At 37.4% G+C, this 14,756-nt stretch overlaps 1 protein-coding gene across 3 annotated transcripts in view; it reads left to right on the plus strand.

Annotated features, from left to right (window-relative positions):
* Positions 1-14,756, plus strand: part of LOC107749277 (polymerase (RNA) III (DNA directed) polypeptide B) — a 27,911-nt gene that overhangs the window by 7,921 nt on the left and 5,234 nt on the right. For all 3 annotated transcript variants that reach the window (XM_016564373.1, XM_016564371.1, XM_016564372.1), the window contains 13 exons: positions 1,641-1,757; positions 1,927-2,061; positions 4,232-4,393; positions 5,268-5,468; positions 5,709-5,871; positions 6,536-6,689; positions 6,827-6,901; positions 7,023-7,121; positions 8,227-8,354; positions 10,615-10,824; positions 11,006-11,164; positions 11,262-11,379; positions 12,362-12,504. In XM_016564373.1, the coding sequence (XP_016419859.1) occupies positions 1,641-1,757; positions 1,927-2,061; positions 4,232-4,393; positions 5,268-5,468; positions 5,709-5,871; positions 6,536-6,689; positions 6,827-6,901; positions 7,023-7,121; positions 8,227-8,354; positions 10,615-10,824; positions 11,006-11,164; positions 11,262-11,379; positions 12,362-12,504 (1,864 nt within the window). The remainder of the gene's footprint in view (positions 1-1,640; positions 1,758-1,926; positions 2,062-4,231; positions 4,394-5,267; positions 5,469-5,708; positions 5,872-6,535; positions 6,690-6,826; positions 6,902-7,022; positions 7,122-8,226; positions 8,355-10,614; positions 10,825-11,005; positions 11,165-11,261; positions 11,380-12,361; positions 12,505-14,756) is intronic.

The following is a 14,756-nucleotide window of genomic DNA, read 5'->3' on the forward strand; positions in this document are numbered from 1 at the left end:
TACACTACCGTTCAAAAGTTTGGGATCAGTAAGATTTTAAATATTTTTTACTGAAGTTTCTTGTGCTCATCATCAAGGCTATATTTATTTGATCAAAAATACAGAAAAGACCCTGTTATTTTGTGATTTGAGCTGAATATTATTGCAATTTAAAATAACAGTTTCTATTTTAATATACTTTAAAATATAATTTATTCATGTGATGCAAGCTACATTTTCAGCATCATTACACCAGTCTTCAGTGTCACATGATCCTTCAGAAATCATTCTAATATGCTGATTTATTATCAGTGTCGGAAACAGTTTTGCTGCTTCATGTTTTTTGGAACCTGTGATACTTTTTTTCAGGATTCATTTATGAATATAAAATAAAAAAACAGCATTTATTCAAAATGGAAATCTTCTGTTACAATATGCACTACCGTTCAAAAGTTTGGAGTCAGTAAATTTTTTTTCTTTCTTTTTTTTTAAAGTAATAATGAATCCTTTTATTCCGCAAGGATGTGTTAAATGGATAAAAAGTGATAGTAAAGACTCATATTGTTAGAAAAGATTTTAATTTGAAATAAATGCTGTTCTTTTTAACTTTTTATTCATAAAAAAAACCAGAAAAAAGTATTGCGGTTTCCAAAAAAAAATATTTGTCAGCACAACTGTTGCCAACACTGATAATTCTAATAATAAATCAGCATATGGAAGCAGCACAACAGTTTCAACACGGATAATAAATCGGCATATTAGAATGATTTCTGAAGGATCATGTGACTCTGAAGACTGGTGTAATGATGCTGAAAATTCAGCTTTGATCACAGAAATAAATTATGTTTTAAAGTATATTAAAACAGAAAACCAATATTAGAAATTGAATATTGAATATTAGTCTCTTGTGCACAAGACACTCCATTAAAAAAACATTAAAACTGTATGTATGTGTGTATGCATGCATGTATATAACAATTTTAGGTACTGTATACAACAATACATAATAATTTGTAAATTATTTAAATATATTATTATTCTTTTTTTTGTTTTTTGTTCTTTGTTTTTTTAAGTTATTCCGGTCTTAAAATTGAGCACTGGGATGGAGGATTTTAAGTAGCCTGTATGACAACAAAACAAAATTATTGCAATGTTTTGACTTGCTCAGGGAGTTGTGACATTATATCATAGCACCTAATGCATTAATCACAAGATAAGTTGGAAATGTTAAAAAACAGTTTAGTATAACTTTTGAGTGGTACTTGTCAATTGCACATCGTTCCATGGCTCAAAGTGGGTGGTCTAAATGAGAAGCCTAGTCTGTGTGACCTTTGACCTCTGGAGTAGAACAAGTTGCAGGCTCAGGTGTGTGTATATGCATGTGTCTGCGGAGAATGGAGGGGTCCAGTTCTCTGATACCCCTTTAGAGAGCCAGTGAACCCTGCACCAGCTCGGTCACTCCAGGTTAAACGCTTTGATTTGATGCGTTTAATCTAATTAATTGAGGCTCTAAAACATTATGCTTTTCATTCTTTATTACTTAATTCTTCATAACATACTTATGCAAAACTGAAAAAGAATAGTAACACTAGTGAAAATATTTGTAAATTGTTAACGTTGCATCTTAATGACTCATCGGTGTGTACTTTGTTTCTTTTCAGGCACTTAAATACATTGGTAATAAAGTGAGGCGTCAGCGCATGTGGGGCGGCCCAAAGAAAACCAAGATGGAAGAGGCCAGAGAGCTGTTAGCCTCTACTGTCCTTACCCATGTACCTGTACGTCATTTTAAAATAAACTTTAAGTGCCTGTGCTCCCCACATCCTGAATAATTTTGCCCATGCCTTCAGTTTTCCTTTAATTGTTTTTATTCCATGATGCAGTTAAATCAGAGTATAAATAGTTTGTTGGCTGTTTGTTGGACCCGTCATGGTTTGTGTCTCCCAGGTTAAAGAGTTTAACTTTCGAGCTAAGTGTATCTACCTCGCTGTGATGGTGCGTAGAGTGATTCTCGCTCAAGGGGACAACAAAGTGGACGATCGTGATTACTATGGAAACAAACGCCTGGAGTTGGCTGGCCAGGTATCTGGTTCTTACAGACTTGTCATAGCACTTGCATATTGCTCTTTTGTTGATTTTGATTGCTTCCATTGTCCTTACTTGTAAGTCGCTTTGGATAAAAGCATCTGCTAAATGACTAAATATAAATGTAAGTCTTCTATAACCTCTGCACATAATCATTCATTATTATGCATAAATTATTAGCTTTCTCCAATACAACTACAGCAACACATGCATAAAGTGCTCAGTTCAACAGCAGCCTTATACAGTGCCATTCCTATGTTTAGGGTTAGTAAGATTTTGTTGTTAAAAGAAATTAATACAACTTTTATTTTTTAACTTTCTATGTATCCTGAAAAAAATTTTCATTGTTTCCATAAAAATATTAATAAGCACAACTGCTTTCAACATTGATAATAATAAAACAGATATTTTACATTTTAATAATGCTTCCCAATATTACTGTTGTTACTATAACTTTAATCAAATAAATGCAGCCTTGGTGAGCAAAAGAGCCTTCTTTCAAAAACCCCAAATGGTGTTTTTTCTGCAACCCTGCTCTTCAAAATGTTGATGGGTTCAGAATTGGCATTTGGTTGGTTTGTTGAGCTCTGTTGTTCATATGAGAGAAGTAGGTTCGAATCTGGTCTGAAAAATATGTTGCACCTTTCATTACTATATCAATAAAAAGTGAAAAATGTGTTGCTCAGTGTCGCATCCTGCTCAAACCTCAGCTGCCTTTTTTGTGACTAATGTTTCTAACTGCTTGGCATCTACACATAAATTTAAGGCTCATGAAATATTCACTTTAGATTAAAGTACAATGTGCAGCTCCACTTTCCATCCATCCATCCATCGCTCTCCTCCATCCATCTCTGTCTGTCTTTTCCATTCACACCCCCTCTAATTCTATTAAGAATGACTGACAGCCCCTCCAAGCTCAGGCCATTAATTATGATAATGCTAGTGTTTATTTATCTGTTTTTATCCAGCCATGTATTTGGGAGCTGAAATAAAGATTAGTATGCATAATGTTTGTTAGTATCTCTTTTGAGATTGTCGCTCCTCTACGGCAGATTTCATATTACATCCTGGATGTGGGTGCCGTCTCGCTTGTGCGCACTGACATTTTTTGTGCTCTTGTCTAACACAACTGATCTCTTTTTCTCTCATTAGACACACTGTTGGCCTCTTATGAAACTGATCAGAAGCCAAAACCAGCAGATACAGGCTTGGCTAGCGCCCAATCCCTCACCTTCCCTTTTGTTTCTACTCTGCTTGTCATTATTTTCCCAGTGCTTTGTTTCATCCACACCCCCATGCTTCTGCCTTTCCCTCCATTCCCAGCCGGCCCGCTTTTGTTGCGGGCGAGATATGTGGCAGCAACGCCCGACGGCAGCCCAGCCAAACTCAGGGATTTCTCCTCTTTATTATAATTTAGCCCGACTATGACAAAAGAATAGCCGCCTTGACTGGAGCGATTGAGCTAATCCACCAGCCCGACTGTGATAATGTAATTACCGCTGTCTTAAGTCCTTTAATTTCCCCCCGCCTGCACAGAGGTGGGGTGTGTTTGTGTGTATGCGCTTGCTTACGTTAGTGTGTGAGCGATGCAGAGTTAGTGAGTGACAGCAACCCTTTCAGCGGGGCTTTACACGCACATGCACTCTTTCCAACACCTCCAATCTCCTTTCTCCTCATTTACAATTCCCTGACATTCAACTAATTAGCCTGGCTGGGCTGCGGAAGCTTAATTTCATTATCAATTTTCGGTGAGGATGTTTATTTTCACGTATGCAAATGTGGAACAGAAGGGGAGGGGCTTCTATTGAAGAAAATCTGAGAATGAGAGGCCGGGTCAAATTTATCAGAGCGTGGAAACACCTGTTTATTAAATCTGGGATAAGAAGATGGAGAGAGGGAGGGCTAGAGCCAGATAAAGTTAATAAAAACAAGTTATCTGGAAAAGACGGCACTTGCGATTCAAAAGACTGGAGATGAAGTCATCCGTTGGCTGTCCTTTTTTTCTTCTTCTCTTTTCTGTTGATGTGATCATTTCTGTTGTTAATGACTGGATTGTGAATATATGATGATGTGTTGTGTTTGCTAGATAATGCACAGGCTTTGTTTTAGTTAGACTGAGTTTTGTACCCATTTTAGTTAATCACACTTTGTTTCTGTGTTCCTTAAGCTCCTGTCTCTGCTGTTTGAGGATCTGTTTAAGAAGTTCAACTCGGAGCTGAAGAAGATCGCTGACCAGATCATCCCCAAACAGAGAGCAGCTCAGTTTGATGTGGTGAAGCACATGAGACAGGACCAGATCACTAACGGCATGGTTAACGCCATCTCTACTGTGAGTCCAGACACTCAGCGGTCAATCTGTAACCGGTTCACAGGGCAAGACAAATCAAGAAGTGTCCACCTGAGATGCTTTTAAAACAGTATTGCTGAAGTTTCCATGTTTGTTTCACCTTCCACTTCACTGCATTGATTTAACCTCTTAACTGTCACCCGTCCCCTCTGTGGGACGCCTAAGATTACTTCACTATATTACAATTAAATCCTAACCAATCATGACAAACTTTATATCGTTGGAAAGGTCTTAGACTCCTAAATAGATATTTTACCACAGTTTTTTGTTAAAAATTATGTAGAAAAAGTAATATATTAATTTATGACAAGAGTGCACCTCCAAAATCTACATCATAACAGGAGTTCTGACCAGTCACAAAAAGTCTTCTTCGTTGCCTTTTTCTCTATCACACTTTAGAAATCATCAGAAATTATACATCAATTGAAAACTTAAAATCTCAAAATTCATCCTTTGAAAACCATTTTAAAATCAGACATTGCATTACCATGAAAATGTTCAAATTCCCAAATTTAAGTTTTCATTTTAGTTTGTGTTTTAGTAATTTTATAGTGTTTTGTAATTCTTATTTTTTTTATATTTCTATACAGATTTAATTTATTTTTATTTTAGTTTTAGTACTTGAACTTTCATTTAGTCGCTAAGGCAGCTTTTCTAATTTTTTTTTTGTTGTTAAGCTTAAGTTTTTCATCTTATATACTTTATTGTACTTTAATTTCAGCTTTGTTTGTTACCGAAAATCATTTTTAATAACAGTTTAAATTTTTTTTTTCATTTCATTTTAGATTTAGTTAACAATAGAAAAAGACTGCTTGAACTTTAATAAATTGAATTTTCTTTTCTTTTTTCCCCTTAGGGGAACTGGTCCCTAAAGAGGTTTAAGATGGACAGGCAGGGTGTGACTCAGGTTCTCTCCCGCCTCTCCTTCATCTCAGCTTTGGGCATGATGACCAGGATCTCCTCTCAGTTTGAGAAAACCAGGAAGGCTAGCGGTCCCCGCTCCCTCCAGCCCTCCCAGTGGGGCATGCTGTGCCCCTCAGACACACCTGAAGGAGAGGTCAGTGTCCCTCATGTAGAGAACACCATCATCTTGTCTGCATCGTCAGTGGATGCTTAAGTTAAATTTTGAAGTATGTTCACACTACTTATTTCCATGCAAAGAAAGTGCACTCATTTATACCTTTTTTTAATGGAAAAGAGTAGCAATAGCCACTGGAAAACCCATATTGGTTTACCACTGATTTATTGTGTTTATTAAAGTCATTTAGAGTCTCACAGCTGTGTGATTGTTGCCTAGGCTTGTGGTCTGGTTAAAAATCTGGCTCTGATGACCCACATAACTACTGACATGGAGGACGGCCCCATTGTCAAGCTGGCCTTCAACCTGGGAGTGGAGGACATCAACCTTCTGTGTGGAGAGGAGTTGTCCTACCCCACTGTCTTCCTCGTCTTCCTCAACGGTATCTGCTCACACAGGCAGAACAAAAGCTAAACAGCACATTCTTCCCCCTTTTATTTTTCAAGCACACAGACGGGCTACAGGCATTTGAATAATATTCAAATTAACTTCTGCAGTTCCATGACTACAAAAGGGTGTGCCATTGATTACCTTTTAATGTCATGTCACAGAAAACCCACCCCACTAATTAATTAATGTATATGTTTTTCACAGCGCTGATAAGTTACAAATTACACAGGCTGCCACTGCGGCTAATTAATTAGCAAACACAGCAGGTGTCAATGCATAAATAAATACAATCCCTCCCAAGTTAATCCACAAACATGCTTGCCTACAACAACATTGAGGCTGTGTATGCATCTGGGTGGCACCATAGTGGGCCTCTTATATTGCTCAAACAAGCCAAACATTTTTCTTTGAAAGTGCATTAACACTGCTGTCGCACATTTACACATAAATCTTAATTAGTTTATGGTACAGCATTTTTTTCCATTATTTTTTTGTGTCGTTGATTATACCTAGGCTCGAGAAAAAAAAATCATTCAGCATAACCGATATAATTACGTAAAAATGGAACAACACACTTACTCTGACCTGTACTTATTAAAATATATAAAAGAAAATATGAAATGTGTTATAAAATATTTTAATGTGTTCCTTTCTAGGTAACATTCTTGGAGTGATCAGAGACCATCAGAAGTTGGTCTATACCTTCAGACTCATGCGTAGAGCAGGTTTTATAAACGAGTTTGTGTCCATTTCAACCAATTTGACCGACCGCTGCGTGTATATTTCTTCTGATGGGGGCCGTTTGTGCAGGTACTACAGAGTTTTGTTTATATCCCAAAATTAAAATCCTTTTGGAATATAAACTCTTTTAAAACCAGTACCCAATGTTGTTAGTTGCCTTATATTGCACAGACACATTTGAATTGTATTCTGTGTGCTCCTGGCAGACCCTACATCATTGTAAAGAATGGACAGCCAGCTGTGAAGAACAAACACATTGAGGAATTGTCTCAGGGCTACAGGTGCGTTTGAAGCCAATCAATATTTGAAAATTACATTTGAATGGAGAGTCCAGAATGTAGATTTGAGACTGTCTTATGCATGCCTTTTCATTGTGTTCTTACCACCCACTTTTCCCTGTAGAACGTTTGAGGACTTCCTTCATGAGAGTCTGGTGGAGTATTTGGATGTAAATGAAGAAAATGACTGTAACATTGCTTTATATGAGCATATGATCACCGAGTGAGTACTTATAAGCCACATAATTCAGGCCCTTAAAGTATTTGGACACTTAGACCATTGTCATTGCAATAGAAAACCGATCTGAAAAGTCTTTAGTTTAAAAAAAAAAAGTATAATATTCTTAAAGAAAATGTTACCTTGTGTCTTTTGTTATCTAATGTAATGACTCTGTAGGGAAGCTTAATTTATCTGTACCATATTCATTATATCAATATTGCAGAATTTTAATTTATAATGGTATATATATTTTTAAATATATATTTTGTATTAAAATGTTTAATATGTAGCTTGATTTTAATTTAGATGTATCTGTTCATACTGGAAATTTAATTGCATGCATTACCATATTTTTATTCCACTATTTAGATTACCTTTATCATTATCTATTGTTCACTTAAATCTTTAACTAATAATGCTAATCATTTAATTATTAATGGTGTTAAATGTGAATTATCAAATCCCAATAGGAATCTGGGTTTTTCATATTGTACGTTATAATGCTGTGATGCCTAAGTTCACTTGTTTCATTTCAAATTATTTTATTTTTGGAGTTTTATATTTATTTATTTTTTCAGACAAATATTAAAGGGGTCATATGATGCGATTTCAATTTTTCCTTTCTCTTTGGAGTGTTACAAGCTCTTGGTGCATAAAGAAGATCTGTAAAGTTGCAAAGACTAAAGTCTCAAATCCAAAGAGATATTCTTTATAAAAGTTAAGAGTCAACCACGCCTACCTAAAACGGCTCGTTCTGCAACATCATATGACCCCTTTAAAGAGTTTTATTAACAGCAATATCATGATGATAATTATTTGGTTATTAGCACTGGCCAGAAAATTGTAATTTATTTTTAGGAAAATAGTGAAGAGTTTTATTATCAGCCATAGCTAATAATGATTGATTTATTATCAGTATTGGCCAAAAATAATATTGGTGCCTTTCTAAAATTACGTTTGGACACCTTCATATCCAAACAGTCCAAATACTCTTTAGAGACACTATATATGGCATCCATTAAGACCCAAATATATATTTCTTATAAATAAACAAACAAAAAAAAGGTTCTTCTGAATATACATGCTGAGCAATGTGTGATTTATTTAGGGACACGACCCATTTGGAGATCGAACCGTTCACGCTGCTGGGGGTCTGTGCTGGTTTGATTCCGTACCCTCATCATAACCAGTCCCCCAGAAACACCTACCAGTGTGCTATGGGCAAGCAGGCTATGGGTAAGACTACTACAGTCTCCATCTCCAAACATCCACTTCCAAACACACACTCCTTTTCACTCATAGACACACTCACTTTCACACTAGCATTCAAAACCTTTGACACACACACCACATTCTGTATGTATGTGGACATCAAACATCGCCTGCTTGCATAGTCCCGCTTTTGTGAGTACGTGTGTGTGTGTGGAAGCCTTTCCCTGCCAGTGTCTCCGAGTGTCATTACGCATTCATTGTGTCCTGAGCTCAGTGTGCAGAGCAGGGTTAGTGTGCTCAGCTGCGCAAGAGGGAAAGAGAGCGCACACACTCCGCTGCCCTGGTTACCAAACTACTTAAACCTCTCCTGGCCACCACCCCAATTACAAAACCACTGAAACTGTGACTATATTTAGCCCAATATCTTAGGCCTTGTCTTCTTTTTTCTGGACGGACAGCCCCATACATGTGCAAATCCAGTTGTGTGGCCCCAGCCCTATTATCACACCCTGTGTGCTTGTACACTGATTGTAGAGTAATAGCATCTGACAAATGTCAAGGCCTCAAGGGACGGTGGCTATTATACTTAAACCTAACCCCCTCGCTCCATCTCTGCCATGCTAAACCTCCACCCCAGAGATTTTAACACTGCCGACACCAGCCATCTCATCAACACCCCTCAGACAGTCGGTTAAACGTGATCAGATGTTCATTAGCTGTTTCATATTGTTTGAAAAGCATTGAATTGAGTTGCAGCAAGTTAAGAAAAACCTTAGTGGTAATTGTAAAGGCCTTTCTGGCAACAATGAAGTTCTGTATGTTCACATTTGATTATACAGTAGCTATCATGAAATAATGAACAATACTTTTGCAATATTTATTAGTCTTGGACAATGTTAAAAACATTAGTATTTGTAGAAATTAGCATTTTAAGCTGTACAAATTAACATTAGTTAATGCATTAGTAGTACATATATTAACAATGAACATTAAAAAATAGATATTAATAGATAAAAATAGATATATTAAATGGATATTTGCGTTAGCATAAGCCTAAAATTTTAAGGTATTGTTCTTTATTAGTTCATGGTAATACATTATTTGTTAAAGGGATAGTTCTAAAAATTATTATTATTATTATTTATTCAACCTCATGTTGTTCCAAACCTGTATGTTTTTCTTTATTTTGTGGAACATAGAAGATATTTTAAGAAATTAAGAAGTCTCTTTTTCTCCATACAATCTATATGTTCATACAATTGAAGTCAATGGGGTCCCATGTTGGTTGATTCCCAGTGTTCTTCAAAATATATTCTTTTGTATTTTGCAGAAGAAAGTAAGTCAGATAAGTTTGGAACGACATGAGGGGGAGAATAAATGACAATTTTTGGGTAAACTATTCTTTTATTGGTTCACCCAATGTTGCTACATTATGTTGGTCAGAGCAGTGTTGTTAAAGGGATAGTTCACCAAAAAATTAAAATTCTGTCATTAATTACTCACCCTCATGTCGTTCCAGACCTTCATTCATCTTCGAAACAGAAATTAAGATATTTTTGATGAAATCTGAGAGCTTTCTGATCCTGCATGGACAGCAACGCAACAGACACGTTCAAGGCCCAGAAAGGTAGTACGAACATCCTGAAATTAGTCCATGAGACATTATTGGTTCAACCATAATTTTATGAAGCAACGAGAGTACAAAAAAAAAAGACTATATTCAATGATTTTTTTCTCTTTATGAGAGTACCACGATGAGTCGTGGTGCTGTTGTGAACGCTCATCAAAGACTGACACGGAAGAGAAGAAACTGTTAAATAAAGTTTTTTTTTTCCCTTGTGCACAAAAAGTATTCTCGTGGCTTCATAACATTACAATTGAACTACTGATGTCACATGGACTATTTTAACAATGTCCTTACTACCTTTCTGGGCCTTAAACGTGTCAGTTGCGTTGTTGTCTATGCAGGGTCAGAAAGTTCTCGATTTTCATCAAAAATATCTTAATTTGTGTTCCAAAGATCAACGAAGGTCTTACGGGTTTGGAACGACATGAGGGTGAGTAATTAATGACAGAATTTTCATTTTTGGGTGAACTATCCCTTTAAACACTCCATAATACATAATATATAATGACATTTATTAACCAAAAATGTGGCAAAAAGCCCAAAATAAATAATATTATATAAAAATATTAATTTATTCACCAAGGCAGTATTTTTCCTCTTTTGCATCTTGTTCAACTCTTTTGAGTGATGCCTCATTTCATCACTGATTTTGATCAGGTACTATTGGCTATAACCAGAGGAACCGAATAGACACCCTGATGTACCTGCTAGCGTACCCACAGAGGCCTATGGTGAAGACGAAGACCATCGAGCTGATTGACTTTGAGAAGCTGCCCGCAGGCCAGAATGCTACTGTGGCTGTAATGAGCTACAGTGGCTATGATATAGAAGACGCCCTGGTGCTCAACAAGGCCTCTCTTGACAGAGGTAAGAGCTAAATAACTAATGCTGAATGCTTAGACTCATTCAGTTATCAGTTTAGTAGCATTCTGAAGTGACTATACTAACTTTCCAAATGAAATTGAGAATGAAATCAGAAAAATAATGTAGATTTCCATTTTGTTCACTTTTGTTCATTGTCTTCTATTGTTCTTCTGTCTTGTATTAGGCTTTGGTAGATGTCTAGTGTACAAAAACGCTAAGTGCACCTTAAGGCGGTACACTAACCAGACCTTCGACAAAGTGATGGGTCCAATGCTGGATGCGGAAACACGCAAGCCCATTTGGAGACACAGCATCCTGGATGCTGATGGCATCTGCTCGCCTGGTAAGACTCTTAGAAAGAACCACATTTCAGCCGAATAATGTAGACTATATTGATTTAAGGATATGTATTGATGTTTTATATGTCATATCCCTCACAGGTGAGAGGGTTGAAAACAAGCAGGTGCTGGTGAATAAATCAATGCCAACCATCACCCAAACGCCACTGGAGGGCAGTGCCCAACCAGGCCAACCGCAATACAAAGACGTGCCAGTCACGTAAGAAACCATTTGTCTGATGAAATGAAATTAGAATCCCACTGTGCAATATTCCAGCTGTTTTATTTGAGATAATTAAGTTCATTTTCTAAAAGCTAAACAAATACCCACTTTCTTCGTTCTATAGGTACAAAGAAGTTATTTTTTGTTTTGCCCAATAGCAAACAAAATGCATACGTTTTTCATTCTGTAGGTACAAAGTTGTTTTTTGTTTTGCGTAATAGCAACAAAAAATGCCTAGTTTCTTCATTCTGTAGGTACGAAGTTGGGATTTTTTTGCCCAATAGCAACCAAAATGCCAATTTGTTTTCATTCTGTAGGTACGAAGATGTTTTTTTTTGTTTTGCGTAATGGCAACAAAAATGCTTACTTCATTCTGTTTGTACAAAGTTGTTTTTTTTTGTTTTGCGTAATGGCAACAAAAATGCCTACTTCATTCTGTAGGTACAAAGTTGTTTTTTGTTTTGCGTAAAAGCAACAAAAATGCCTACTTCATTCTGTAGGTACAGTTGTTTTTTGTTTTGCGTAAAAGCAACAAAAATGCCTACTTCATTCTGTAGGTACAAAGTTGTTTTTGTTTTGCGTAAAAGCAACAAAAATGCCTACTTTCTTCATTCTGTAGGTACAAAGTTGGGTTTTTTTGCCCAGTAGCAACCAAAATGCCTGCTTTCTTCATTCTGTAGGTACAAAGTTGGGGTTTTTTTTTTTTGCGTAATAGCAACAAAAATGCCTACTTCATTCTGTAGGTACAGTTGTTTTTTTGTTTTGCGTAAAAACAACAAAAATGCCTACTTCATTCTGTAGGTACAAAGTTGTTTTTTGTTTTGCGTAAATGCAACAAAAATGCCTACTTCATTCTGTAGGTACAAAGTTGTTTTTTGCCCAATAGCAACCAAAATGCCTACTTTCTTCATTCTGTAGGTACAAAGTTGGGTTTTTTTGCCCAATAGCAACCAAAATGCCTACTTTCTTCATTCTGTAGGTACAAAGGAGCGACAGACTCCTACATTGAGAAGGTGATGATCTCCTCCAATGCTGAGGACGCCTTCTTGATCAAGATCCTGCTCAGGCAAACACGTATACCAGAGATCGGAGACAAGTTCAGCAGTCGACATGGACAGAAAGGTACCATAACATCCTTCCTGCCTTTTCCAAACTGGCATCTTTTCCTCTGCTTTAGTAGATATCAACATATGAAACCAAATTCCAGCACCGTGCCAAAATGAACACAATAAACCCGTCTCATTAACAAGTGGGGAGAGATGTTTCTAAACTTGATGTCCATTTTATTTTCAACGCCCAAGTTATATCGTCTCAGCTGGCCCTCCCATTCTCTTCAACTTTTTTTCCGCTTCCCGTTTTTCAATTAATTCGCTTTTTGTCCCATGCCAGACTATGCAAATTTATTACAGCAGCGCAGTCCTGGGAAAGTGTTTACAGCCCCTATTGTTTCTAAGCACCTCCACTGAGAGAGCTGGTCAGTATGATGTTTTAATCAGAGCGTTAACTGGCGCCATGCATAATTCACTCATTTCATTAGCGGAGGTCATCACGGGACGTGACAGTGAGGAGGGGTCAGGGAGGGGTTAGCCGCAAACCGCCTGAGATGCTATTTACTGCTCTTTTTAAAGGAGCTTTTGGTATTTAAAGGAGCAGGCAAGTGTCGGTGGACCAGGATAACACAAGGCAGCTAATTGTTGTTGTGAAGGATAGTGCCGTTCTCTTGAATGTCTTTTGTGCCTTTAGAGGCGGGCTTTTATTGAACGATCCCACTTGGAGAAGTTGAGCTGTGTTTTCCAGAGGTGCGTGACTGCGCTGCCAACCACACAATAACATTCAGCGGGAATTAATTTATGTTTCTATATTTCTTTGCAGTGTTTGTGGTGGGTTAATTAATGCATCCCCTGTGTGTGCACTAAACAGGCACTTTAAGGTGCTTTTTTTGTTGGAAAATTAGTTTGAGAGAACGCTGTACTTCAAAGAAAGAGATTTGGCTACCTTTTGGGGCAAAAGAAAGCCCATTAAAGACGTCCCACCGTGGTTTGGAGCCATTGGCTTTCAGCAAGTTTCACGGGAGTTTTGTCTTACTCATTTTAAACCCCTCCCTCATCCTGCGCCCCCATTCTGACCAGCCTCTACCACCCTCATAAGATCCAGTCACCGGAGAACGATAGGTTAATTATTTACCGGTGACCCAAACACACACTGAAGCGCGCTCGCGCGCACACACACACACACACACACTCTGATACTCACACAGCTGTCTTGGCAGGGTCCATTGTGCAAGCCACCACAGTGGGGCTGTATAGGTGATGGAGGGCCATGGACTCTTACTGCTGTCCTGCTATTCTTTGCTGATTTCATGCCTCTTTTATCATTCACTCTCACACAAAACAAACAACACAGAGGATGTGTGCTATGGGAACCGCTCTTGCTTACCTCTCTGCTTCTGTTGCGCTCTTGCTCTCTTGCTCTCTTTCTGTATTCTTGCAGCAGGAAATCCTTTTACCTGCTAGGGCTGCTACTAACAACTGTTTTGATAATTGATTGATTGCCTGGATTTATTGGATTAACAATTATTTTCTTAACTTAAAATGTTATTTGACTATTTGCTCTGTATTAAAATATGCAAATTCTACTACCGTTGAAAAGTTTGGAAGATTAAATCAGCAAGGACACATTAAATTAATCAAAAGTGACAGTAAAGAGTTTTACCTGGTTGCAAAAATTTTAATACTGTTTAGAACTTTCTAGGGATGCACGATATTATCGGACTGATATCGGAATCGGACGATAATGGCTTTAAATGTAAATATCGGCCCGATATGAAAAATTATGCCGATATGTCTTGTCGATAAGAGGAATACCTTAACTCACATGTGCTCAGGTGTGCTAGCGATTAGATTACGTCAGCAGTGTGGCTAATTCTTGAAGCAAAGTTTTGTCTGAATGATGATTAGATTCACTCTTTTGGATCGCTGCATTTAATCTGTGAAAGCACGTACAGAATGACGCGTTTGGTGTGTCATAAACAGTAATAGCAGGTGCAGTGGCAGCAGCGGCAGCCTCCCCCAGGTCCTAACGGCCGTTCTGTAAGGACTCAGGAGTTTTAATCTGTAGGGGCTGCTGTTGGCCTACTTCTAATTAAATTAAAAGTAAAATAGCCTACACAAATAACATTTAGACTGTTATTTCTGATTAAATAAAGCAGTAATTGATGTCATAAAATAATTAGTATGTTTTGATTTAAAGGTCAGAAGCTATAGCTTACATGAAAAAAATCACAAACATGACACTTGTAAATAGGTTGTTTGCACATGACGTCACTGATGACGCGCGAAATGCAGCTGGAGGGCAGGAAGTGATTTTTCTCTCCA

Source organism: Sinocyclocheilus rhinocerous, unplaced genomic scaffold, assembly GCF_001515625.1.
Source record: "Sinocyclocheilus rhinocerous isolate Xijiao unplaced genomic scaffold, SAMN03320098_v1.1 scaffold1311, whole genome shotgun sequence".
Lineage (NCBI taxonomy): Eukaryota > Metazoa > Chordata > Actinopteri > Cypriniformes > Cyprinidae > Sinocyclocheilus > Sinocyclocheilus rhinocerous.